At 54.2% G+C, this 27,739-nt stretch overlaps 1 protein-coding gene across 1 annotated transcript in view; it reads right to left on the bottom strand.

Annotated features, from left to right (window-relative positions):
- Positions 1-1,311: 1,311 nt before the first annotated feature.
- Positions 1,312-27,739, bottom strand: part of RUVBL1 (RuvB like AAA ATPase 1) — a 31,321-nt gene continuing 4,893 nt past the window's right edge. Inside the window, 9 exon segments of the mRNA NM_001101076.1 lie at positions 1,312-1,671; positions 2,483-2,574; positions 5,928-6,030; positions 9,352-9,550; positions 10,590-10,653; positions 12,188-12,337; positions 13,053-13,142; positions 15,742-15,893; positions 21,633-21,765. Of these exon segments, the coding sequence (NP_001094546.1) occupies positions 1,512-1,671; positions 2,483-2,574; positions 5,928-6,030; positions 9,352-9,550; positions 10,590-10,653; positions 12,188-12,337; positions 13,053-13,142; positions 15,742-15,893; positions 21,633-21,765 (1,143 nt within the window). The 3' untranslated portion in view covers positions 1,312-1,511.

Genomic DNA, 27,739 nt, shown 5'->3' with positions numbered 1-27,739 from the left:
GGGGAGAGGGTAGCCAGGTAAGGCCAGCGCACATGGCCCTGGCCTCAGGAAGCACCCCACCACCCCTCCCTGTGCCCACTTCCCTCACACCCCCCACCTCAGGACCCCCGTGCTGGGGAGCAGCAGGGCCCTCACAAGACCCATGCTGGCAGCGGGGCTTCGAGGACCCCGGCACTCTGCCCGCCCGCCTGGATTCCCGCTCAGCTCCGGTGACGGGGGTGCGTGCCGGCTGACTTACAGTGGTGCTGAGGATCCCCATCTCGGCGGGTGCCCTCTGGTGCACACAGAAGCACCCGAGACCCTGCCCGTGAGGCGCTGCTCCTGCACCGAGCACTGCCCCCGGTGGGCGCAGGGACAAGGGCCGGCCCGGCAGAGCGCGCCGTGGTCCTCCTGCCCGGCAAGGGCACCCAGGCGGCATCTGCCCACGCGCCGCGGGCCCTCCCTCCCAGGGCCTGACGAAAGACGTCGTCCCCGTGACGGGGGCATGGCTCAGGGACACAGGGTCCAACTGAAGGGATCCCAGTGGTCAAAGCTGAGGAACTTGGGCAACAAAATAACGTCATACTGGGTTATAACCCCAAAACATACAGTAAAAATCCCCAGTGGCTACGTCTCGGTGCTCCCAACACGGGGCCGTGTTCAAGCCCTGGCTGGGGAACTCCATGCCAAAACCAAGACCCAGTGCAGCCAAAGAAATTAAATAATAAAAGAAAAGCTCCAGAAGTCCGTCTCGACACAGAAGAGAACAGATGATCGCCGGGGCAAAGACACTCAGCCTCCAGGAGGTGAAGTGAAGGTGCCGCCCCCTGGGAGGGCTGGGCTTAGAGACGCCTTCCAAGGAGGACGGTGAGGAAGGCGGGCAGAGCAACCCGACGGCACGCCCGGGCCAGGGGGCCCACGCCAGCACAGCAGCCAGGAGCCCCGCCAGCGGGCACGCCCGACGGCCTGATGGAAACGCCCAGTGCTCTTCTCCTAGTGACCCTTAATCCCAGTTTAATCACGAGAAAAGCACCAAACCTGCCCCACTAAGGGCGCTATGACGGGGCACCTGACCAGCACTCCTTAAAACTGTCCGGGTCATCGGAGACGAGGCAGCCCCAGGTGTGACATGGGCGCCGGGTGGCTCCTGGGGTGGACAGCAGAGAGCTGACCGCCGAGGACATGCGCAGAGCCCAGGGCGTGCGCCGCGGGCTGAGTGCACACGACGTGCGTGGCGGCGAGGGGCTGGGCCGTCTTCGCAGCCCTCCAGCTCTCCAGCCGTTCCACAGCACAAAGGCCCCTTTTTAAACATCAGGGGGTCAGATGCCATCATAACCTGTCAGGATTTATTAGGAAACACACCAGCGGCAGGGTTCCTTCAAAGCAGCCACGGGAGGAGCTACGATAATTTAAAGGAAGCATTTCCGTGCCGACCGCACACTGCTGCTGTCCACCCGGGTGGGGACAGCACCCAGCGTGGCTGGGCCGGGGCCTGGCTGACCGCAGTCCCCGCGCAGACGCCCTCGGTCGCCTCACTTCATGTACTTGTCCTGCTGGTCGGCCAGAATCTTGGCCGAGGACTTGGCGTCGTAGAAGAGCTCGCTGATCTCCTCCACGTGCTCCTTCTCGATGCCGTCCTTCCCGTTGATCTTGGCCAGCAGGTTGGCCGGGGTCAGCAGCTGCACGGCGTACCTAGAGCGGCCAGGGCGGGGGTGAGTCGGGGCCATGGGCAGGAGCCCTTGCCCATGCCAGCAGGAGTGCTCATGAGCCCCGGGAGCTTGTGCCAGCTGCTGCAGACGCAGCAGACAGGGACAGTGGTCACTTCCCAGAGAGCTGGACCTACCACCCCACCAGAGGAGCCAGAAGTCACGAACACGCCGTAAGCCCCGCCACCCGACTCTGTCACCGCCTGAAGTGCTCAGCAGGCGGCAGCCGCACTGCGGGGAAGGGCCCGCAACCTGGGGCGCACACAGTGGTGGGGAGCCAATGCCAGGGTCCAGACGGGGCGGGGCACACGGCGGGGAGAGGAGCACGTGCCCGAGAGCACACGCGCCATCTGGAGGCGAGCACGTCCAGCGCTTCTGCACGTACCGTGCCACCCAGCCAGCTGGCAGCTCTGCGTCCCCCTTAGAAGTGAGGAGCCGACGCCAAGGGAACCAGGCTGGGCTAAGCACTAAGAAGCTGTGACTCACAGGAAGGGATCAGGACACCGAGGGGCACCATCCACAGCAACCGGCTTCTGGCCGCTGGGAGTAGTCAGGACAGCCGCCTGTCGGGCTCCTCCCCGCCCACCAGGCAGAGGCGCTGGGGCTGCAGGGGGCTGCCTGCCCCGCCCCCGTGTCCAGTCCTGCCCCCCTCCTGCACCCCAGGGGCCGCCGGGCAGGGGGCCCATCTCGGGACGGAGGACTTGCCGCCGCTCAGCTTTCCCAACACTGCCAGCGGGCCGTTCTGACCCTGGGCCAGGCCAGGCCCCCATCCAGACAGGGCCCGGGAGCCAGCTCACCTCAAGGTGGTCTTGGTTCCAATCTCCCCCAGGTGGTTCAGCGCTTCCTCACTGATGTTGATCCCCTCTGTCTGGGCTCGGATCTTAATGATCTTTGGGAGAAAAACTGTGATCAACAGTGGCCAACCTCAGCATTCTCGTGCCATCTCCTGAGACCATAGAGGCCCAACCCGGGTGGGCGGGGCAGAGCCTCCCGTGGGCACTGCAGGCCTCGCACCCCTGGGGGACGCAGCCACAGGACCACAGGAGGCAGCTGGTGCCTCCTCGCCTTGCCCCTCAGGGGCTCCCTCAGGGAAGCCAACCCCCCTCCCCAGGGCGGGCACCGCCACCTGTAAGGCAAGGAGAGGCGCCCTTTCTCTGCCTGACGTGATGGTTAAATACGTTTAAAAAGTTACTTTTAAAGATTCAGCAGCCCTCGTAACATCACTGGGTGACATCACATCTGTCAAGAGGAGGCTGGCGCACGTGCGCTGATGACCCCAGGGGCTGGCGGGAGGCAGGCTGGGCGGGGACGGCAGGGCGCGTGGCGCCGGGGCGCTGGCCGCGCAGCAGCACCAAGTGATAAGGGGCAGCGGGGTAATGATGCTGCGTGTTGTGTGCTGAGATAACTCGGGGACGTCGAGCCTTGTATAATACAGGAATTTTTCACTCTGGCAGCTTCGTAAACAAGATATCAAGAAGCCCTTGTTTAAATTAAAGCCATAAAGACGTACCCGGGACACAGCCATGGAGGCGGGAGAGACTGAGCCCAGGCTACAGCGTCACCAGGGCAGAGGGACCAGAGGGTCAGGAGCTGTCCGCAGGGAAGGCCCAGCTCGGAAGCAGGCCCGCAGACGTGAGTGGCGAGCGGGCAGGGGCACGGTGGATGGGGAGGCAGCCCCTCTGCAGTAAGCGGTGCCGCCAGGGCCAAGGGCCAGGCGCTGGCAGGAAGGTCTCAACTCAGACTTCTGTACGAAATGTCCTGAGCGCTAGAGTGCTGTCCACTCAAATATCTCACAGACGCTGCACTGGCCACGTCAAACGTCGGCTCAGCCGGGGGCTGCCAGGTGTGACCTCAGTCACAAGCATCTATGTGCAGCTGAGCAGGGACGTCACCAGACGGGCACGCGGACGGGGGAAAGCAGGGGCAGAAGGCTCCCGCCAAAGGACGCCCCTCTGGTAAACGCCCATCAGAGCAGGGCAGCTCTGCACTTTCGAGTAGAAAGAGCTTGTCACCAACAGCTGGATCTGCCACAAGAAGTCCCCGGGGCCTCGGGAACTCTAGGGAGATGTGGACACGGGGTCCTGGAGCCTGGTGGGGAGACCCCAGCCCGAGCGGCCGACACTGCAGGGTGTCAGGGATGCTGTGCTCTCGCTCTCTCTGGAGCAGGTCACAGCAATGCCAGGAGCTCCTGCTCCAGACCGCTCACCAGTGACAGTTCATAAATTAGATCTTTAATCATTTAATAACCTGCAAGGGATAGTTTATGAGGGTGTCGGCGCTGGTGGCAGAGTACACAAGTTACATCATTTTGTTTTTAAAAAACCCAGCCAAGCTCCAGTAGAAATGCTGAGACTGTCCCCTGAATGGCATGAGCAAAGTCAGGCTCGTCCTGGAGCTGGTCTGTCATCTCCTCGCCCAAGAGAAAGCCCAAGAAGAGGCCCCCCCGCTGAGCCTGCGGACCCTGGGGCAGCACGCATATGCGGGGTGGTGGTGGGGGGTGTGGGGGGGTAGGGCAGCATGCTCCGGGTGGAAAGGAAGCCACAGAGGTTGGCTGGCTGATCTTGCGATGCCAGCCTGGAGCCCTGCTCACTGAAAGCTGCTGAGGAGCCTGTGAGCAGCAGTCACTCCTCCCTGAGTTCCCGTGCTCTCCCTGGGGCCTCCCAGCGGCCCCGAGAGGAGGGAGCGCTTGTCCCGTGAGCAGAGGCGGAGGCCCACAGAGGACACCACACAGCCACGGAGCGCCGTGGGGCACAGGGCACCGCCCTGGCCACAACGGTTGGGGTGAGGAAGGGGCCGGTGTCTCCTCTGCTTCTGCTCCTAGTCAGTGAAAGCCTTGGCTTCGACCCAGCATTTATCCAAGACCAAGAGACTCTCATGTGGGGACAAGGCCTCCAGCCGTGGACCCCATCTCCCACCCAGCTTGCTGCCGTCAACCACAACCACTGGGGTCCGATCCATGCTGTCACGCAGGGAGAGCTCTGGCTCTACACATCACGGGCCTCCTGGGCGCTAGTCAACAAGACACGCAGGGCCAGGCCAGACAGGCCACAGGCAGGTGGGGAGCTGCTACGCAGGGTCCAGGAGAGGCCCTCTGAGCTCCGAAAGGAGCGGCCTGCTGGCCAACTGCCACAGAGACTCCCTCCAGATGGGACATTTCTCACGGGGAGGAGGCTGGTGGCAGAGACTTCAGGTAAGGGGCTTCAGGATGAGACAGCCTGGGTCCCAGACCCAGTCCTGCCACAGATGGGCCATGCGAACCTGGACAAGCTAACCAGTCTACATCTCAGCACCCGCTCTTTAAGAACATCAGTAGTAACTGTCCGCCCTACCTGGAGTGACGGCATCGAATGACTCAGTACCCCATCTGAGTGCTCTGGAGGAGAGGGTCTGGCAGAGTCCCCCGGATGTCAGTGTGGCCCTGGGCCACTCCAGGTCCCCAGCCGTGGCCATACGCTGACCCACAGTGAGAGACCAATGCCCCATTGAGACTGTCTGGGGTCAGGTGGGCACAGCAGATGGCTGGGCCCCGCAGTGCACAGCCGGCTTTGTGTCCTGGAATCGCCACGCAGGGCTCAGCCAGCACAGGGGGAGAGGATGGCTTGGAAGGCCAGAAGGGACGGGGCTGCCAAGGCTGCGGGCATGTGGCTGCGGCTCCGACTCTGCACGGAGAGCTGGGGCTGCGCCCTGGGGACGAGGCCAGTCCCGCAGCCGTCACCTCTCCCGATTCAGCACAGGCGGAGCCGCCATGCAGGCCCTGACCTCAGTGCTCCCTGGGCACCTTTCCTGTGAGCCTCACTCCACGACCCCCACCCACACGCCCTCTGCTGGGACCTGGGCTCTGCCCGAGGGAGCCAGGCTGCTGTGGGCTCTGGTGGGCTGGCGCCTGGGCAGGCCCATCACTGAGTGGGCTCTGCCGCCTCTCTCAGAGCTGGGACCTCCTTACTGGCGGTCCTCCCGTTGTTTTTCCCACTGTCCCTGTCCGAAGGTTACCAGGCGGGATGGAGTAGAAGAGAGGACCGCCAGGACTCCCGGCAGCTGAGCCTCTGGGACACTAGAAGCAACGCCCCGTTGGCTCACGCGTCATTCAGGTGGGCCAAGGCTTAGGAGCACGGAGACACGCCCGCGGCAGGCAGCTCCGTGGGGGGCAGTGGGGGGCCAGGGCCACTCACGGGCACCGTCCTGCTCGGTGTCAGGGACCTGGAGGGCGAGCGAGGGCAGGGAGAAGGGGGTGGGGCTGCCCACCTGTTTCATCTCCTGCGGGGTGTACAGCATGGTCCGGATGATCATCACTCGGTCCAGAAGGTCGAGAGGGATGCCGTGAGGAGAGGTGACGTCCTCCGTGCCCCTGCAAGGCCGACAAGTTCCACGTCACTCAGGCCTCTCTGGACAGTGGAAACATGGCTGAGGCCCCGGTGATAACAGAGCAGCTAGTTCTCGTCCTGAGAGTCAGAAGCAGGACCGCAGAGGACACAGACTAACTCAGGTGCCATCAGAAACCGCGTCATTGTTTTTGCAAATATCAACACCACAGGAAACTGGGGGAGGAGGAGAAAAGCCAACTGGAATCACATCGAGACTGTTCGTACCGGCACCTGTCACGCCCTCTCGCGTTACCCGAAGTGTGTAGGTCCGTTTGGGTCGCTTCTGTCCCTGTTGTTTCAGTATTAACGGCCCAGGACGAGTCTCACTGGACCCACGCCGCTGGGCAGTCACACAGTGCTTCATAGTTGCTGTCATAACTAACGGTGTTTTAGGCACACTGCCGTGAACATTTCCTCAGCATCTCCCACAGAGCCAGACCCAGCCCTGAATATCTCCCTAAACATGAATGGGTGAACAGAGGACTATGTTCATTTCTGCAGCCACAGGAGCGATCTGGCCCCGCTACACTGCAGCCAGCACAGAGCAGCCTAACAGCACGCTGCTTAAAGGCCCAGGAAAAGGAAGGCCTAACGCCTCGTCTGAATTTGCCTTTCCTTGACTATTAACGAATCACGTGAATGCCTTCCCTTACGTTCCTTAGCTCTTTTATTTCTTTTGAGAACTGTCCAATCATATCCTTTGCCTGTCTCTCTCTCGGATCCTTAGCCAAACCAGTGAATGGCCACCCCACCGGGTTGAACAGCACCAGCTTCCAGTGGGCTGTGTGCCCGGCAGAAACGTGTGGCACACGTGCCAGGCTTCAGCCGTGTCTGGAAGCCCAGGGGGCTGAGCCGGGGGCTCCTGCCTCCACTTCTGGAAGCCACAGCAGCAGGCCCCCAATTCTGGCCTCCCCAACACTTAAAAATAACTAAAACGGCAAACTATGTTATGTGCATTTTACCAAAATGAAAAAACTGTTAAATCTAATACATAAAAATAATTAAGACCTTTTCAAACAAAAAAGGAAGCAGACTAGTAGCAAATACAAAACATTAAGACATCATTAGAAAAAAATAAATCTTTTTCACCAACAAATATTTCTAAAAATAATAATAAAGAATTATAAAGATAAAATTCTATCATGATTAAAATCTTAGTACTTGGTATACCTGTAATTGTCATATTAAACAAAATAACCTTTAAAAACTACATTTAATATTCAGTTATTTAATTCTGTTTAGGCTATATGTTTCTCATTTTAAAACCTATTTAGATATTCTCCTGTGAAAAGTTTAAAAGATCTCAATTCGCCATCCTAAAACATCCCCAATTTTACAACACTCATGATAAATTATCTTCATTCCAGAGATAGTAAATATAAAAAGTCTAGAGAAAAAAAGATTAGGGAAAAAACCACAAAGGAACAGAATTTATCAATATGTGTTAAAATTTTTTCTTTTGGTTTTGAGTCCATAAAACTAAAAATTTAAACAGAAAAAAACCCCCAAAAACCCTCTGCTTAAAAAATACTAAGCATTTCTCAGGAATTAAAGACCAAAGACTGTGGAAATGTATTCAAGCTCTAACTCTTAGGTACAAAGTTTCTTTCAGACAACGTATTAGAGAAAATGGTTTCTGGAACACACATGCTTCTGGATGGGGCTGGGGCCAAGTTCCCCAGGCCCCACTGGGCGGGTTCTGAGGTCAGGGCCACCCTCCCGTGCCTCTTTTTCCCTAGACGGCATGAGACGAAGAGGACTCTGGTCCTGAGCGCTCTCGGCCCAGCTCTCGGCCGGGTCGGCTCTGGCCGCGGGGCTCCCTCGGCAGGGGCGCCATCTGTCCAGGCTGGGCCTGTCTGCCCTCAGTCACACTGAATCCAGGCCCCACCAGAGCCAAGCCCAGAAAACACACACAGGGTCTGCGTGGCCGACACCAGACTCACCAGGCCAGGCGGCGTTTCCAGGTGCTGCCCAGGTGGCCAGGCCCTGGCTGGCCTGGACCTGGTCCAAGCTGCCTTCCCTTCAAGACCAGAAGACAGCTGTGACGGTGGCGAGCGGTGCTCTTAACAAGACAGCATTACAGGGATTCAAAGAGGGGCTGCACGATGCTGCCACCAGCATGGACAGCGTGCACACAGACCCTCACCCTGGGCGAGAACGGCCGCCTGAGTGGGGCTGCCCCAGAGCCCACGGCACGGCTGCCGTACAAGCTCAGCGGAGACAGAGCTCCTCTGCAGAGGCGGGGCTCGGGTGCAGGTTGGTCTAGGCTCCGCACTCGCTTTGGCTGCTGCTCTGTGCTGAGACATTCACGGTCTTGGGGTCTCTCTTCAGATTCCTGCTCCCCCTGGGCCAGGAGCACGCAGTCTCCGGGCCCTGCCGCCCTCACCACTGTGTGGCAGGCTTGCAGAGGCCCTGCACCACCCCGTCGTGCCCCAGCACTGCTGGGAGCAGGCCCAACACGCAGGGCGTGCAGAACACGGCAGCCAACGACTGGGCACACCGGTGCTCACTCGGGCGCTGGAGGGGCGAGGCCTCTGGGCGCCCTTCCTTTTCTAAAGCTCTTCCTTGTTTTTGGCTGAGCTGGGTTTTGTTGCTGCGTGTGGGCTTTCTCTAGTTGCGCTGAGTGGGGGCTGCTCTCCAGCTCTCACTGCGGTGGCTTCCCCTGTTGAAGAGCATGTGCCCTTGGGCACGTCAGTAGCCACGCTGCACAGGCTCCGCTGTCCTGCAGCACGTGGGATCTTGCTGGACCACGGAAAGAGCCCATGTCCTTTGCACTGCAAGGCAGATTTTAACCACTGGACCGCCAGGAACGCCCCTGGGCTCCCTTCTTGAAGGTGGGCCTTGGGGATTGGGAGGGAGGTACCAGTGTGGCCCCAAGAAAAGGTTTGGGCCAGAAAGAAAGGACAGGATTCACTGTCAGAGGCCAGGGTTTCTCGTCCTATCTGTGGCCAGGGGCACACCATGCTGTCATTCTGGTTCCTCATCTGAAAAGTGAACTCACAACACACACCTCGGGGAGCTCACGTGGGACGGAAGTCAAGACAGGCTGTATGGCTGAGGGCTGGCCCACCCGACCTTTCCTTTGCCCACTCCAACCAGATGACCAAGTCACACCCATGGGAACCCCAGTTACCACGAGGAAGCCCTCACATGCAGAAACAGGGTGACTGCTCGGGTGAAATCAAGCCACTCCGAGCGTTTCCCTCAGGATGAACAGGGCGCCCTCCTCCCCAACTCGACGGGTGGCGCGACGGGGTGATGTGACCCTGGAGACCCTGAGGAGCCTGGGGGCAGGGGGCAGGTACCTGATGACGCAGTTGCCTCGGTTGGACGCGAAGATGACGATGGGCGCGATGGAGGACTCGAGCGCGCGGTGCAGGTAGGTGAAGCACTCGATGTCCAGCATGTGGACCTCGTCCACGAACAGCACGCCCGGGACCAGCTCGGCCACGCCCTGGTCGATGTACTTGTTCACCACCTTGTTGATCTCCCCCCGCAGTTTATCTAGGAGTGGACGAGGGTGGCGGGCAGGGTCAGTGCCGTGGGGAGGCGATCGCCTTTCTCTTCACTCCCTCCGAATCCCACCCAAGCCCAAGTTTAGAGCTGGGCTTGAGTGCGAGCTGTGTGACCCCAGCATCAGGCTACAACCCCACTCCAGGCTTCAGTTTCATCTGAAATTGCGCTACTGTTGCCTAAAAGCAGAACCCTGGCACGCTCCCCTGAAGGTGTGTTAAGTTTGTACACGCTTGTCTTCACCAGGACGCACACTCCTGGTGTGGTCTGTCACACTCCCCACCGGGCCTTATTATCTCAAACCCGCCTGGAAGATGGGCAGTTTTCATATGCAAATTCCCCTGTGCTACACTGAGTAAACGACCCTTTCTCGTGGCCTGTGTGACAAAGCTTCGGTTAATTAACTTTCAATCAAGCGCCTAGAAGGAATAGGGTGCGTTCAGAATCCTCTCTGGAGGAAAACCTGTGAAGAATGACAAGGTCTGAGGAGAGGTCCCATCTCAGAGCTCGAAGAGGGACGAGCATCTCAAAAGCTGAATAACTGTCCAAGGTCATGGTTTTCATTCTCCAAACCAGCACCTGTACCATCAGCAGGGGGGAGCAGCCCACACACCCAACACCTTCCACCACAGCTAAGAGGCGGGGCTGGAGAGACCATGCTACGATAAGGACACTGCTCTGGGGGTTCACATCGTGCCACTGGCTGAAATTTGCAAGAAAACAGCTTTAACGTTGACAGTTTTCAAGTAACAAAGCTATCTGTGGTAATTCGGAAAAAGAGGAGCATACAGTTAGCAAGAGGAGCAAGTAAATCAGAGGCCCACAAGGGCCAGGCAGCCTGCAGCCTCACCCGGGGAGGCGGGCAGGGGCCACCAAGGCGACGGGCAGTGCGCTGCTGGCGGGACACGCCAACGACCGCCTGTCTCCCTCTCGGGATGCGCATGGGGATCCAGCGCAGCCCCCGCTGTCAGGAGGGGCAGGATCCCACGCACCGCCAGGCTCCAGCCCCCAGCACTGCGTCTCGTCTCACCTGTGATCTCCGTCTTCTTGGGCTTCATGAGCTGGCCCATCATAGACAGGATGTCTTGTCCCCCCTGTACAAGAGAAGGCTCAGGAGTCAGTCTCGCTTCCTAAGGCAGCTGCAAACACCTCATCACCACCTCTGCCCGGGGCCCTCATCAACTGATCAAGTCAACAGGGGTCCTGAGAAGCAGAGACCCCAGCACCTGCACTGGGAACTCGGGGAGCTTCTCAGGACAGGACCTTTCAGAGGCCCCCCACCCTGCCAGTGTCTAGCAAACCCATCCCAGCCACGTCTCTTCCCGGTCCAGAATGCCTGCCTGACTCCACAGGGCTGCCAACCCTTCCCTGGGCACCTGACTCTCCAGGACTCACTTCGAGCCCACCTGCCAGGAATCACATCCTGCTTCCCAGGAAGCTCCAAGCCCGTCCCGCTGCCCCAGCCCCGTGGGGTGGCACCGACTCTGGGCCTACATCCTCTCACCAGGCCTAGCGACCAGAGCTGCTCAGGGCCTGGAGCCTGACGGTGCAGCAGGCCGCCCCCCGGCAGGCTCTCCAGCTGCCAGCGCCTCCATGCAGGCAGCCAGAAGACAGCTCTCCACGGTCACCTGGGGCTGCCAGGCCCTACCCGGCACACAGGTGGTCCCTGAACGCACAGCAGTGAAAGGTGGCAAAAGCTTCCTGACCACTGAGGACATCTGATCCCCAGAGCAGCCCCGCCAGGTAGGAAATAGTATGCCCTCTTCTCAGAGGAGCAAAGAGAAAATCAGAGAGCCCTAAATCATAGAAAACCCGAAGACTCAAAGTGACCATTAGCTGAGCCAATCGGTGTTGGAGCAACGCAGTCCCTGAGCTGACTCGGGCGAGTGGCTCTCACAGGCTGGTCTGGGACAGCTGCTGCACAGACCGAGCGGAGGTTCTTTAGCATTTTCTTGGCCAAGGCTCCAAGGGACAAAACAACCACAGATCAGATTTCAGGTTAGAAAGCCTGTTCCCTTGCTAGCAGGGATAGCCTCTTTTAGGACGAACAGGAAACCAGACCCAAAGACCACCAGCGGGGAAAGAGTCAGTCCTCTGAAGCGCACGTTCCCCAGAGATGGCAGAAAGTCATCCTGCGCTTCCCCACGTTTTATTAGTCAGGACACAAGCATCCATCTTCTACTCACATGAGGAGCAGGGGCAGCTCCAGCTCAAAGCTATAAAACTGGGGGTTCTGCTAGGCAGGGGGAAAACCGCTCTGTGAGGCTCTCTGACATCCTGCAAAGGGCTCAAAGAACACTCCTGCCCCCGCCACTCACACCCAGAGCATGCCAGGCCCGAGCCAGTGCTGGAGGGAAGCCAGGGAGAAGCTGGCAGCTCAGGCCGGAGGCTGGGCTGGGAGAAGGAGCAGTGTGCAGGAAGCCGTCTGTGACTAGAGCATCTGAACTGGAACAAAGGAGCCCCTCGTCGCTCTTGGCAATGTTAATTGCTGAACATTACAGACAGAAAAGGACTGTCTGCCCTCAGAAGCGGCAAGACTGACAGCTTATCCAGGAGCCCCCAGCGCACAAAAGGAGCCGCGCTGGCAGGGCCAGCGGCCGGCGGCCCAGCAGGAGCGGGGGGCAGTACCTGGGGCCGTGCGTTGGCCACGTCCAAGTCGTGCAAGGTGACGTCCTGGATGATCTCCTTCTTCTTGTGCACGTCCCCCTTGGGCAGGGGGACGTACTCTTCGGCTTCAAGGTCAAATTCTGTGGCATAGGTGTCACACCTGCCCTGCCTCTACAGAGACAGAGAGAAGCCTGAGTGCCTGGTGAGGTCCACCGCCAAGTCCCCACGCCACTCAGCGAGATAAAAGTCTCCAGTCCCAACTGCGGCCAACAGCCGCCTTGACAAACTCCAAACGTGGCCTGGTCCCCTGCTGCCAAGAAGGCGCTATCTGCTCATCGCCGGGCTCCAAAAACCCAGCTGAGGACACCCGACACTTTCTCCCAGAATCTCCCCCTTGTTTTAACTGCATGCAATTCCCGATAAAGGGCAAATCCAGTAGATTAACTGGAGACGGAGGGGCTGCTCAGTCTCTTTTGTAGGTGGGTGATTTAGTGCACGATATGAAGTATTATGCTCATCCATTAAACAGTGAGGAACTCTGTACAGGACCCTGGAAATCAGATACTAATGCAGCATTCCTTTCCACATGCATATATCTTGGGAAGAAAATACCAAAGAGATAAAAGGAAGATTAAATACCCTGCACATTTCAATTTGGAAATGACTACCGCTATTTCACCTCCTCACTGTTCTCCCCTTCCAAACAGGTTTTAGTATTTTTCTAACAGACTGTCTGTTTTCATCACGAGGTTACAGAATGCAGATACAGGGAAGGCAAACTTGACTAAACATAAGGGGCAGCAGGCCCAGGGCCCCTCCCCACGCACCCCGGACCCCCTGAAGAGAGAAGGCCCCGCCCCGCCCCCGGGTCTCCTTGCGGTGTTACCTTCACGGCCCCACTGTTGGCTTCGATGTAAATCACATCTCCAGCTTCTACTCGCTCTTTTTGCAAACTTTCAAAAATGCTGGGGTCCAGCTTAAAAAAAGAAAACAAGTGAACCAGGGACCTATAATAGACATTACATTCTGACACACTGCCAGGCGCTTCCCGTGTGAGAGCTGAGGTAGTCAGTGACCACATGGAGAGGGGACGTGCGTGTGAGGATGTGTGAGGCGGGCTCTAGAGCCTGCGCGCCCCAGAGAGCAGGCAGGAGGGGGGCACCGAGGGAGACCCAAGCTCCTCCTTCCTTTTACTCCAGAGGCTGCAAACTGGCAAACGCAGCTCTAACCACTTACAGGTGGGGCCCACGGCCCTAACACCCCCTTTTGAGACTGCTCTCCCTGCGGCAATCCCTGGCCCTCCCCACCTCGGGCAGGGGCGGCAGTTTCTGCACCAGAAGCAGGGACAGAACCTGTGTCCTCTCCACAATTGCCCTTCAGCGGGCCTGTGGTTTAGACGAGGCTCTCTGAGCTTCACTTTCTTCACCCACATGACAGCACCCAGGCTAATCACATCACAGATGCGATTCATTCAAAGGAAACATAAAACCAGGATCTCTCTGAAGCCAGTGGACTCAAATCCCAGTGTCTGCTCCTTGGGCCCAACTGCTTCTATCTCCAGAAGGAAAAGCAGCACATCTGGGAAAAGCTGCCTTCTCCAGATCGTCCAGACTCGGGCCACCTGGGCGATCGATATTCTGGGAGAGCATCTTTTATAAGGAGTCTTTATTTAGAAACGTTTCTCTCTGTTGAACTTCAAGGGGAGCTGTTACTCTCAACTCTAAAACAAAACTAGAATAAAAACTTACCAGGACTCAGTAGGAAAAGCCACACATAAAAGCACACATGTTGTGTGATCCTATTTTTATGAAGTGTTCAGAAAAGGCAAAGATACAGAGACAAAGTGGACTAGAGGCTGCCAGGGCCTGGGGGTGGGATGGGAAGTTACTGCAGATAGGCACGAGGTTTCTTTCTGGAGTAACGAAAATGTCCTAAAATCGGACTGTGATGATAGCTACGCCACTCTGTAAACCGATTAAAAGTCCTTGAGTCGCGCACTTAAAATGGGTGAGTTTTACTTACAGGGAGACCTCAATGAAGTTGTTACAAACAGTACCACAGGAGCCCAGGCCCACCCTCCTGGACCACCGCCCGACTGAGGCTGCTGCGTGGCGGGCCCGAACGGGGCTGGGACAAGGGCGGCACTCCACAAAGGCAGAGGCCTGGCCTTCGCCCTGAAACATCGTCTCCCCAAACAGCCTGCGCAGATGCTCAATGTGGCAGGAAGTTCTCGTTGTGAAAGCAAAACATTCATCCTCTTGTTATTTTCTTACAGAAATTGTGCCAAACAGCTTTATGGATAACTGAAATTTAAACTGTATACCTTATGTTATCTATCCTACATTCGATAGTACACGTTCTGTTTTTCTTTTTTTGGCGTCACGCATTTTTGTATCAGTTAATTTCCCAAATGAATTGACTAAAGATGTAATTACTGGAAAGGTGGCAGATCCTGCTAAGAAATGTAATTAATACAGAATGGGAGAGATGAGGGGGAGGTTTAAGAGAGATACTTGCAGAGGCAAGCTCCTGAGATGGAAACCCTGTTAGGACAAAGAAGAATGGTCCTTTGGAGAGGCGACGTTTTTATGATCTCCATAAAGCAGTGACCAAGACACCACCTTACAAAGTGAAAGAAAGATAAAATCACAGAGGAAGGCAAAGATGGAGACGTTATATGGTCAACCTGCTGCAGTCTACAGATAGGGAGATGGAGCTCCAGAGAGCTCAACTGACGCCTAAAGGCCCCACAGCGAGTTACAGTGCAGACAGCAGTCAGTAGGACTCGGAGAATCCGCCCCGCCACTGACTAGCTGTGCGATCCGAGGGTAAACGCTTAGCCTCCTCATGTGCCTCAGAGCTCTTTATCTATAAAATAAGGGAAATCACACACACACAGATTTGTTGATGCACTCAGCCCAGGGCTTGACACATACAGTGAATAAGTGCCGTGAAGAAGAGGCTATTCCTTATTTTAATAAGGCAAAGCCACAATCAGATTGTTCCATTTCACAACATCAGCAGCTGCCACTTCCCACTGGCCTGTGGTGTCACACACTCTCAGTCACTTCCCACTTTCAAACCCAGTCGTTATCTTATACTACAGTCTCCTCAAGGCTTATGGGACAGGGCTGGGAGGTTCACCCAGGACCTTCACCACTGCCACCACCACACTTTCCACAGAGCCCTGGGCCTAAGCAGAACTGACCAGTGAAGCCATCACGGTTTCAAGGTCCCAACACACAAAAGGGCCTGCAGCTGGGACTCCGCACGAGGCCCCTCGAGATGGCTCCGTCACGGCTCTTCAGCCCTCACCAGATCGCTCAGTGCTGCTTCTCCTGTGAGCGCCAGTCAGCGGCCAGGCCCGAGACACGCGGTCCCCTGGCGGGACGCAGGGTGGCACCACGCAGCTCAGTCCTGACACACACGATTTCCTCGGCGCCAACGAGCCGGAGCCGTCCTCACTGAGTCGTCTGCGTGCCGGCCCTGCCCACAGGTGCTGTCTGCGGCCCTGCACAGACGCGCTCACACAGGGAGGCGCCTCAGCAGAGCAGCGCCCACAGGCACGCGCTCACCTTCAGCTGCTTGGTCCCCTTGGCCGTCTTGAGCCCAATGATCACGTGGCTGATGGTCTTGCCGTAGCCCCCCATGGGATTCTCCGTCTCACATGGGGTGAGCTCCGTGACCTCTCCTTCGTACACCTCCTTGGTCTCCTTTATCCGAAGCCCTGAAGAGAGATGACAGAAGAAACCCTGGTGAGAGACTCGACGCCCTCCCACTTTTCCAACAGTCTTTTTAGCCATAAAACCTCCACGTTATAAGAACCAACGAGTCAGCCTCGCTCACACACAGTCCTGGGGAGGGAAGCACTGCACAGACGCAGCCCCAGGGGTGAGGTGAAGGGCCCGTCCCTCTCCAGGGAACCGAGGACTGGATCCGAGTCTCCGGGACCCCTCTCCTCCGACCGCACTACAGGGCCGACTCGCTGACAGCGTTTCCCATGGAACCTGCCCCGTCCTTCCCCTCCAGTCAACGTGTGCCTCCAGAACCCCTCACTCCGTTCTGCCAGCCCTTGAGTATGGCCTCCCCGTCTCTATCCAGCTTATACTTTGCCCAAAGGTAAAAACAGAAACATAAGGGAAACACAGACTCAAACGAAGATACGTGCCAACGAGTCTACCATACAGACCTTTACCTGTATCCTGATCCCACAACACTATAAAAGAAAACATCATGACACTTACGGGACAATGTGAGATTTAAACAGGAACTACATACGTGCTGATATTTAAGAATGTACTGTTAATTTCCTCTAGGGGTGAAAATGGCATTTTTAAGTCCTTATTTTCCAGAGATTCACACAAATATTATAGGTCAGAAAGCAGGTCTGCAATCAGATGGGGCTACGGGGAGCCTTCCTATCACTTGGCTACTTGATACACTCCAAAATAAAAATTTTAATAAAAGAAACAACAATGAAATACTACTTTACAACCTCCAGAATCACTAAAATTAGAAAGACGGGCAACACCAAGAGTTGGTAAGGATGCAGGACACTGCTGGTGGGAGTGTGAGCTGGTTTAGAAGTAATGTACTGTTTATTACCTCCTCAAGTTGAACACATGAATATCTGTGACCCTCCAATTCAACTCCAAGGTTATACTCTCAAGGCTGCGGTGCACATGTGCATGCAAGGACACAGCCAGCAATGGTCACCCAATGTCATTCTTACTCGCCAAACACTGGCAATGTTTCCCCACGTCTGCCGCCTGCACTGTGATGTATCCATACAAACAAATATCACGGAGCAATGAAAAACGATTGTGGCTACTCGCAGCAATAGGAATGAATCTCAGAAGCGGAAGGAGAGCTGCCCCTATGCGGATGCTCTGGGGCACTGGCGATCATCTCTCTCTTGACTGGGAGCTACTTTCATGGTTTTTCAACTTAAAACGACCCACCGAGACACAGAGCGATGTTCCGTGCACTCTTCTGTATGTATGCACCAGACTACCAAGTCACTTAAAAAAAAAGCCCAAGTAAGCACTGGGGCTTCCCTTGTGCCTCAGTTGGTAAAGAACCTCCCGCAATTCGGGAAACCCGGGTTGGATCCCTGGGTCGGGAAGACCCCCTGGAGAAGGGAGAGGCTCCCCACTCCAGTATTCTGACCTGGAGAATTCCATGGACTATACGGTCCATGGAGTCGAGAAGAGTTGTACACGACTGAGCGACTTTGACTTCACTTCAAGTAAATAACAGCAGCAGGACCAGGCGCAGGAAGAACACTGCCAGCTGAAGCTGAGAGGAGGCAGCTCCAGATCTCTGCTGTGTCCAGTCACGTGCTCAGCCTGCAGACTCACTGATCCCCCCTGACTGCATTCCGGATTTCGGGGGGCGGGCCCTGTCATCACCATGAGGTTAAAGCTCCCCAGATGATCACAACATACAAGCCCAGCTGAGACACTCATCTACAGAATGAACCAAGGACTCTGCTCTGCTCACGGCATGGAGACATCAGCTGGTGCGGCGGGAAGCCCTGTGGTGGCTGGGTGCCTCACCATCAGCTTCTCTGTCCTGACCTCCTCTGTCCGCACTGCGGGCCTGTGGTGTCGCGGACTCTCGGTCACTGCCCACTCTCAATTCCAGCCATTATCACTGGCTTGGTTTCCTTCTTTGCCCAGAAACCCAATCAGGACAAAGACTCAAATATTAGGGTTAAGGAACAGTTTTACTCTCCTTCACTCCACCTGACCGACTACAAACGGAAGTCTTAGGGTAGCCCCAAAGGAGAGGCTGCACTTCCTTTCTACCGCACCCAATGCCTAGTTCCTAAGAATGAAGACAAAAGTTTTCCAAACAACATGAATGCACCAAAAGATTGTGACAAGATGGAAATTTCTATACTTTAAAAATGAACTTTGATATATATTTTTTTAAATCAAACCTTATAGCCCACAGAGACAAGCTCCTTCAAATGGAAGGCTTCCTTCTATTTCCTGGCAGACAGCGGTGACACGAGATTCCTGAGTGGGGAAGAAAGGCATTCCCGTCTCTCACTAGCCCTGCATTTGTTTAGAAGTTGCTCTGTGCTGACAAGCAGGCAGGGGACGTGTGGACAGACAATGAGACCGGCTGTTAGCCAGGAAAGGGGCCGGGCTGGCGCGCTCTCTGGCAACGACGTCAGGAACGACACAGGTTTCATCTGCTGGCTCAGGTTTCTGAATCCCTGACAGGGATCTTCATCACGTCGAGGAAGCAGCACAGACTCCTTGCTTTTTATTTCTGGTCGGCTTACTGCTTCCTCCCCACCCGCTCTGCCACTTCACAGGAACTCAAAGGCAGAGGAAGACACACAGGGCTCCCTTTTGAAGGCAGTCAATGGCCTGCCTTTCTATTCTGGGGCAGGGTCAAGAAATTCCTCTTCACCTTGCTGCCATCAAAAGAATCACATTGTCCCCTCACCTCAAAAATGACAGATGCTCAGGAAATTTATCTTCAGTTTTCTCAAATTTTAAGGCATTTAAATTAACTTAAAGCAATTCAGACATACGCATTCGTGTAAAGGTGAGCTTTGTCATCTTTTACCAATTTCAGAAAATCATTTTCTAAATAAATAAAAATATATTTTAAAAGTACTCAGATAACTGGAACTGATTGTAGCATCTTACTTTTTATCTCATCAGCTACTGAGTTAAATAAAATCTCTGGCACATGTTCCTCAAATTCCTGAAAAGTACTCAGGAAGAAGTTAAACCAGAAAGAGGGTCTTGTGAGCCATTTCCACTGTTATTCCAGAGAGAGCACAACACGTAATAACAGGAACTGGACCTTACACAGATAAAAGCTGTAAGGAAGCAAGACACAGCACCTAAAGTGAATTCTGTCCAGAGAAAGTTTATAAATGGGGCAAAACTAAGCCGCACTGCCCGCGACACACAGGGGTGTACAGGGCTGCGACGCTCAGAGGCCACTGCCACGGCTCTCACGCCCTATGGGGACGTGTGGGAGGCGAGGGGCTGTGCCTGGGAGAGCATGAGCCATGTCTGATGCTCTGTACCCTGAGTGAACGGTGGCTGTGTGAGCATCTACTTCATTACTGTTAAAAATAGGTGTTTTTACACTTTCCTATGTGTATGTTATCTTGGTCATGAAGATCTTTTTTGTACAGTTCTTCTGTGTATGCTTGCCACCTCTTCTTAATATCTTCTGCTTCTGTTAGGTCCATACCATTTCTGTCCTTGATCGAGCCCATCTTTACATGAAATGTTCCCTTGGTATCTCTAATTTTCTTGAAGAGATCTCTAGTCTTTCCCATTCTGTTGTTTTCCTCTATTTCTTTGCAATGATCGCTGAGGAAGGCTTTCTTATCTCTCCTTGCTATTCTTTGGAACTCTGCATTCAGATGTTTATATCTTTCTTTTTCTCCTTTGCTTTTTGCTTCTCTTCTTTTCACAGCTATTTGTAAGGCCTCCCCAGACAGCCATTTTGCTTTTTTGTATTTCTTTTCCATGGGGAAACTCCAGTACTTTGGCCACCTCATGCGAAGAGCTGACTCATTGGAAAAGACTCTGATGCTGGGAGGGATTGGGGGCAGGAGGAGAAGGGGACGACAGAGGATGAGATGGCTGGATGGCATCACTGACTCGAGGGACGTGAGTCTGAGTGAACTCCGGGAGATGGTGATGGACAGGGAGGCCTGGCGTGCTGTGATTCACGGGGTCATGAAGAGTCGGACACGACTGAGCGACTGACCTGAACTGATGTGTATATTTCCATTTAAAATAGGTACATAAAAAATCCAGTGTTTCGGGGTAAAAAAATATTTTCAGTCAGAATATTTTGCAGTTTGACAAAATCTAGAACTTAGCCTGCTTTGCTGGGACCCCCATGGCTGTGCAGAAATGAAAGCTTTTCTCATTTTACAGGACATATCCCAATTTCCAAACACTGGAAATTCATTCGAGAGTTATTAAAACACTGTGTAAACCAAACGACATCTATCAATCAGACACGGCCCTGAGATGCAGAAGCCTCTGCTTCCTTCTACCCGCTTCCAAGAGCACCCCTCCTCCCATTCGGAGAAACAGCACCGAGCGCCCCCGCCACGGGCCGGGAACCAGGGCGCGCTGGGGGACGGGGTCCGTGCGCCCGCAGCGACACTCAAGGCCCTGCTTCCCACACTTCCCCTCCACCGCAAACGGCGGCACCCGGCGAGCACCCCACTTCCCCTCTCTTCCAGCCCCACGTCTAATCGTTCAGGAAATTTCATCACTCCACCATCCAGCTGGACCCAGGAGCCAGCCCTTTCTTTCTACCTCCACCGGGCTGGTCCACAGCCCACCACCTCTCGCTTAGGCCCCTCACCAGCTCCTTGCTTCGGCTCTCACTCTCCATCCCAGCCAGAGGGACTCCCGTGAACCCCAAACCACTCTTCAGCTGCTTCTCTTTTCACTCAGCATGATTTGCAAAAGCCCTATTCAACATACCCTTAAACTAGACGCTAGATTCTTGAGGAAAGAATTCTGGGCTTAGACAAGCCCATTCTTTCTTAAACTTTGAAGAAAACTTCTTGACGTTTTCTAGTAAGTGTCCCTCTTGAGAACACTTACCTTGCTTTGACAACCACAGGGACTACACAAGGACACAGGTGCTCTGACAAGTGCTCATCACCCGTTACCCAACAAGTGCACCCTAGAGAGAGACGCAGGTCTGAGGGGGACTAAGATTTCTCCAGACCCAGACCCGCAGGCATGGGGCCAGGACAATGCCCCCGAAGTCCTGGCTGGAATGAGGGACATTTCAGAAGAGCAGTCACCTTCTGCTCGCTGTATGGAGTCAGAGCACGGGCCCCAGGGTCAGACAGGTGTAGGCTCAGACTATGGTTCTGCGCTACTTGCTAGGTAGATCACCAAAGGCAAGTTATCTAACTTCATGAGACTCTGCTTTGTCAGATGCAAAATGCAGAGCACGTCCTCCTGGGCAGGAAAAGGCCACGGTCAGTAGAGGGCCTGACACGCTACGAGCCTTCAGCACGGGAGCCAGGCCCCGCGAGGTCGGCAGCACTGCCTCGAGGCTCCGCAGCCCCACAGCCCCTGGCTCGCTGACCGGCTGGGCACGCAGGCCCGGCTCTCCCACGGCCCGGCGCTCCCACGGCCCGGCGCTCCCACGGCCCGGCGCACAGAGCTGCTGGCTCAGGGCCAAAGCCTTCGCCGCGGCCGTCACCTCCGAAAGCACAGGAAGGCTGCCAAGAGAGTCCACTGCCAGTGAAACCCCAAACCAGGGCTGGGGCCCGCGTCTGCTGGTTGCTAAAGCACTTTCTAGAACAACTGGGGTTGTGTTTCATTGCAAAGATAACGCTAACGGCGCCAAAAGAAAAAGAGCAGCGCCACCCGCACACGTCCCAGAGGCGTTTTCGCAGGAGGAGGCCGGTGAGGACGAGGCTCGGCGGGCGCGGGAGGGTACTCACCAATGGCCCTGCGGAAGTTCTCCATCAGCACTTCCGTCTTCTTGATCTCCGTGGAGTATACTTCACTCCCCACCATCGGGCAGAAGGGGACCTTACTCCCCAGCTCCTGAGCAATAGCCAGAGCTAGAGCCGTCTACACAGAAAGCAAAGAAATGCGCTTGTTTCACATTCTTGAAATACAGTGATTCGGGAACATATGCTACAAACAGAAATTATTAACTAGGAACTGAAATTCTAGTCCCTTTAGTTTTAATACCGTTTGCACGTTTCACAATCAACATTTGATGACTCTTGTGGACAATTTCTAATGTGAGCGGCATCTCCAACGGTCCCTGTCATCACAATGGCTGTCACGACTGAGACTCGGCCAGAACAGGTCTAGCTCCCGATGCTGCACACGCCCCTCCCACTAGCCCTGTGAGCTGAACACCACTGCTCTCCTCATTTCACAAATGAGGAAGCTGAGACACAGATTAAATAACTCGTCCTTGGTACCGTAATCTAGAAAATGGCAGAGTGGGGCCTCAAACTCTGGCAGCAGGGTTCCAGAGATCATGTTCCCATCAGAATCAGCAGAGGCTTCCCAAACTGTTCCCTCAACGTCGAAACACAGTGCTGACCACGTCGCAGTAGAACAGCTCTGCTGGGTCTCTGAGATACTGCTTTCTATCTTTACAGACTCAGGAAACCATCAACTACAGCCCATCAAAAATCAGTAATCACGGAACAAATGACTGGAGGCCCACTTTATGCGGAGTGGCCCACAAATCGGGAAGAGTGACACCCAGGCTGGGATCCTGAGGCTACGAGTTGGTGCAGTCACACTTGAACACGCCCATAGGAACTACAAAGTGACTTTCGCTAAAATAACTACAGCTGCCGAACAGACGAGGACTTAACAGATGCATGACCAAACGTCCCGTACGGAGAGCCAGAACCGCTTTCAGCTGGCCTTAACTCCGACACAAAAGCCCAGTGAGGTCAGCTCCAAGGTGCACAGGCTAAGACAAGAAGCTTGCTGCTACAGAATGACGTGGATCTCTGAGACAGTTGTAATTCCTCTTCTGTTCACTGCTGATGGTTTAATCTTCAGTGTGACCCCAAGCACATGGGCCAGCCACGTGCCTGACTTTCTCATCAGTCAACTCAAATTCCTGGGTTAGTCACTGGCAGCAAGCTGATTGCCCACAGACTGCTCCTATTTTGGCCTGCAGAGTCTCAGGTGTATTTTTCAACTTAGTTGTTGCGCATGCTTGGACGTAGGGAAATTTCACAGAAGAATACAGTCATTTAGCTTCTTCTGAGAAGCAAGAAGCTCTGGCCACAACGGGCCCCAGTGGCCACACGGCTGTGCTGAGAGTGGACACCCAGGCAGCTGCCCCCAGCGAGGCTTGCACTAGCTCCTGGGCGCTTCCTCAGCCCACTGCCCACGTGAGCAGGCATCCGAGTTTGTGCCCCCGAGGCTGATATCTCTAGAGCTGTGCTCTCCTGTATTCTGAGAATGAAGGGACCCTCTCTAGAGCATGACAGCAAGGCAGCAGCACGCTTGACCAGGACGCCATGGGGAGAGCCGCAGGCCGGCCAGGCCCACCTCTGTCCAAACTGCTCACCTGCCCAGTCACTCTTCTTTCTCTTCCCCCAGCGCTACAGGCCCCAACGCCCCTCCCTCAGCTGTGAACTCAGACAGTGCCACACCTGATGCAGTGCAGACCCCACAGCAGCCCAATACGGAAGAAATGACCTATGTGTCCCTGTACCAAATGAGAACTGCGTGGCTAAGAAATGCCGCGGGGTGTCCAGCTGCTTCCGTTTAAAGGCTCTCAGAAGGACAGCGTGAGATGCGGCTACTGTAGGGACTAACCTGCACCTACCATGTAGGACAGAGGGACCTGCACGAAGACTGCGTGACGGGAGCCGACAACGTCCAGATGATTAAGCTGGATTCAGAAAAAGCAGAGGAACCAGAGGTCAGACTGCCAACATCCGCTGGATCGCAGAAAAGCACGAGAGTTCCAGGAAAACATCTACTTCTGCTTCATTGATTACGCTAAAGCCTTTGACTGTGTATCACAACAAACTGGAAAATTCTCAAAGAGATGGGAATACCAGACCACCTTACCTGCTTCCTGAGAAATCTGTGTGCAGGTCAAGAAGCAACAGTTAGAACCAAACATGGAACAGCGGACTGGTTCCAAATCGGGAAAGGAGTACGTCAAGGCTGTATATTGTCACCCTGCTGATTTAATTTTTACGAAGGGTACATTATGTGAAATGCTGGGCTGGATGAAGCACAAGCTGGGATCAAGACTGCCGGGAGAAATATCAATAACCTCAGATATGCACATGACACCACTCTTATGGCTGAAAGTGAAGAGGAACTGAAGAGCCTCTTGATGAAAGTAAAAGAGGAGAGTGAAAAAGCTGGCTTAAAACTCAACATTCAAAAAACGAAGATCATGGCATCTGGTCCCATCACATCATGGCAAATAGATGGGGAAACAGTGGAAACTGAGAGACTTCATTTTCTTGGGCTCCAGAATCACTGCAGATGGTGACTGCAGCCATGAAATTAGAAGACACTTGCTCCTTGGAAGAAAAGCTGTGATAAGCATCGTCAGCATATTAAAAAGCAGAGACATTACTTTGACAACAAAGGTCTCTATAGTCAAAGCTATGGTTTTTCCAGTAGTCATGTATGGATATGAGAGTTGGACTATAAAGAAAGCTGAGAGCAGAATTGATGCTTTTGAACTGTGGTGTTGGAGAAGACTCTTCAGAGTCCCTTGAAGTGCAAGGAGATCAAAACAGTCAATCCTAAAGGAAAACAGTCCTGGTTATTCATTGGAAGAACTGATTCTGAAGTTGAAACTCCAATACTCTGGCCACCTGATGCAAAGAACTGGCTCATTGGAAAAGACGTTAATGCTGGGAAAGATTGAAGGCAGGAGGAGAAGGGGACGATAGAGGATGAGATGGTTGGATGGCATCACTGACTCAATGGATGTTGAGTCCATTGAGTCCAGGAGTTGGTGATGGGCAGGGAAGCCTGGCATACTGCAGTCCATGGGATCAAGAGTCGGACACAGCTGAGTGGCTGAACTGACTGCCTGACTGACTTGCACAAGAGATCCCGCTGAATGCTCCCAACCAGCCTATGAACTCGATGATCTAGTTCACATTTCATGGACTTAGAAACTGAAAGTCACACATGCCCAACTCACTCACAGTCAGCTGGCAAGCATCAGGGCCAGCATGCAAACCCCGTCTCCAGGACCCACTTCTGATGACCGCCCCAAGCAAGTGGCACAAAGAGGCTGTTGCCAAAAGATTAAATAGTCAACTTTATTTTCAATTTCACATGAACGCCTTTTCCTAAAACCCAAACACAAAGCCCCATTGTTATGAGCGTGCAGCCTTAAGAGGGGAGCGGCCACATTCTGAACAAGCAGCGCACTCCTGCCGGCCACTCAGTTACGCTGCCTAAACCTCGGGGCCCGTGGGCACACAGTGGCGCAGGAGAGTTACCCCACGCCTTGAACGTGTGGAGAGGCCACTGGACAACCCACGGGTGCCGAGAGCCTCTGGTATCTCCTGAAGGAAAATGGTACGATGTTACCAGAGCACCAAGGACCCACGGCTCCAGCAAACTGGCCGAGAGAGCCACAGCCGCTCCTTCCTGTTACAGAACATCCAGAATGAGTAAATAGTCAAGCCAGATCCAGAGAGGAAAGCCGCCATGCCTGGGGAGCTGGGCCTGTGTTTGATAGATGCCAGAAACCATGGATACAAAGAAGCCTCAAAGAACACGTGTCAGTAGACAAGCTGACCACAGAGAAAGTCTCCAAGGGCCAGGGACAAGCTGGCCAGTCTCAGCGCAGCTCTGGCTGAGGAGGCCTCCCTAGTAGGCTCTCAGACAGACTCAGGATTGGGCTCTACACGGCCTGACGGCCAGAAACCCAAGCCACAAAATTCCCATCACGTGCCCTGGGGTGGGCGCAAGCAGGGCCCCTCACAGGAAGTTCTCGGCCCTGATCAGGAGATCAGGGAAGCCTCAGATTTGATCAAACACAAGTCCACAAGCAGACACAGGCTATAAAGTGAGTAAGAAATTGTTTCATGAACAAGAAACAAGAGACTACCCAAAATAGCCAGATCTTGAAGAAATGAAAAAACTGTAAAATAAGAGGAGGAGGGAGAGGCTTCTTCATTACAAAAAAAAGTGAAAAGAAAAAGAAAAAAAGCAAGCGAATATATGTATTAATGAGGTTAATGGCAACCCATTCCAGTACTCCTGCCTGGAAAATCCCACAGACAGAGGGCTGTGGGGCCGCAGTCCACTGGGCTGCGAAGAGCGGACACACCTGAGCAACCAAACGCAGCACGGCGCGTGTGCTGACCGAGGGTACGAGAGACTTACAAGTCACCGTTGTGCAACCAGCAGTGTGATAAGGCAAAGACCACTGAAATGCTACAGCCATCGGGTAAAGGATATTCCCAACATCTCAGTGTCACTTCCCAGAAGACTGAGTTTCAGAGCGAGCCAGTCCCCTCAGAGGAGAACACGGCGTGGTGTCAGCCTTCCGCTGCGATGCAGGTTCCAGACACAATACCACCACCTAATGCAGTGTTCTGCCAAAGTGCTGAGTGTTTCAGACACAGTCAGACAACCACTGTAGGACACTCTACAAAACAGCTGTCCTGGGCTTTTCAAAAATGTCAGTACTGTACAAGGAATCCAAAAAATGCAGGGAAGGATAACTGTTCCAGATAAAGAGACTAAAGAAACTATTGTGAATGCAATGTGAGGTATGTGATTATAATTCAAATAAGAAATATGAAAAATGAAAACAAAATGAAACAAAAAAGAAGAAGCACAGAAAACGAGAGAGCCAAGAACTGAACAGACTTACAGATATTTTCCTATGAGCTAAATATTAGCTAATACTGTTAGCAACAGTACACTTCTTGGGTGGATGACAGTATCATGGCAAAGAAGGTCCTGGCACTTACTTTCAAACGGTTCAGAAGTAAAATACAGAAAACACAAATTCACAAAATATTTACCATTAGTTACCTATGAGTAGGGTACAGAGGGGTTCATCAAACTGTTCTTTCCACTCTTTTGTAGATTTCAAATTTTTCAAAATGAAAAACATTCAACGGACTGTACTGAAGAGTAGCTTTCTCACAGGCTACAAGGCAGACTGGAAGAGAGGTCTAAAGAAGCTCCCCAGAATGCAGCAGAGCCAAAGAAACAGAAAACATAGGTTAAAGACTCGGGGACAAACTGAGAGGCTCCGGGCGGGCGCTTCAGGTTGGAGAGCTCGCTGTGGGAGCCGCTCCACCTCTGCAGGGCGCCCTGCGGGCCCCACGGCCTCCACCTACCAGAGGCCAGCAGCACCCGCTGCCCCACCGAGTGCAACGATCGAAATGTCTCAGGACAGTGCCACAGGGCCCAGAGGGCAAAGGTGGTCCAGGCGGAGGACCCCTGCAGGGGGGCGCCACCTCACTGGACTTCAGGAGAGGAAAGAGACCAGAGAAAGGCAGCATCTGAAGAAAGAGAGGCTAGCCAGTTCCCAGAACTGATTAGAATTGTTACATACTCAGATCCATATCAAGCAAGATAAACGAAAATAAATCCACTCTTTGACATACCACAGTGAAACACCAAAACCAAAATATCCCAAAAACACCCAGAGAAAAAAGACAGAATCCTCAAAATTAATCTTCTCGAAAGCAACACTAGTAGCCAAAAGGTAGGAAATGCCATCGAGAGAAACAGCATTGAGAGAAAGCGTCTGTCAGCTGAACTACATATCCAACAAAACTCTCTCTCAAAACAAGGGCAATACAATTAACACAAACCTGACTTTGCCAGTTCCTTCTAGAAGGAACTTCTTAGCGATGTGGTTTAGGAAGAAGAAAACGGAAAGAGAGCAAACATCTAAGATACGAAAAGGGACAGTAAGCAAATAAATGGTAAACACAGTGACGAGCCTGGACAAGGAATGGCACCCACTCCAGTGTTCCTGCCTGGGAAATCTCACGGACAGAGGAGCCTGGCGGGCTACAGTCCATGGGGTCGCGTGGAGTCGGACGTGACTGGG

The sequence above is a fragment of the Bos taurus genome, chromosome 22, assembly GCF_002263795.3.
Source record: "Bos taurus isolate L1 Dominette 01449 registration number 42190680 breed Hereford chromosome 22, ARS-UCD2.0, whole genome shotgun sequence".
NCBI classification, from domain to species: Eukaryota; Metazoa; Chordata; class Mammalia; order Artiodactyla; family Bovidae; genus Bos; species Bos taurus.
This window is presented reverse-complemented; position numbering and strand designations above follow the sequence as displayed.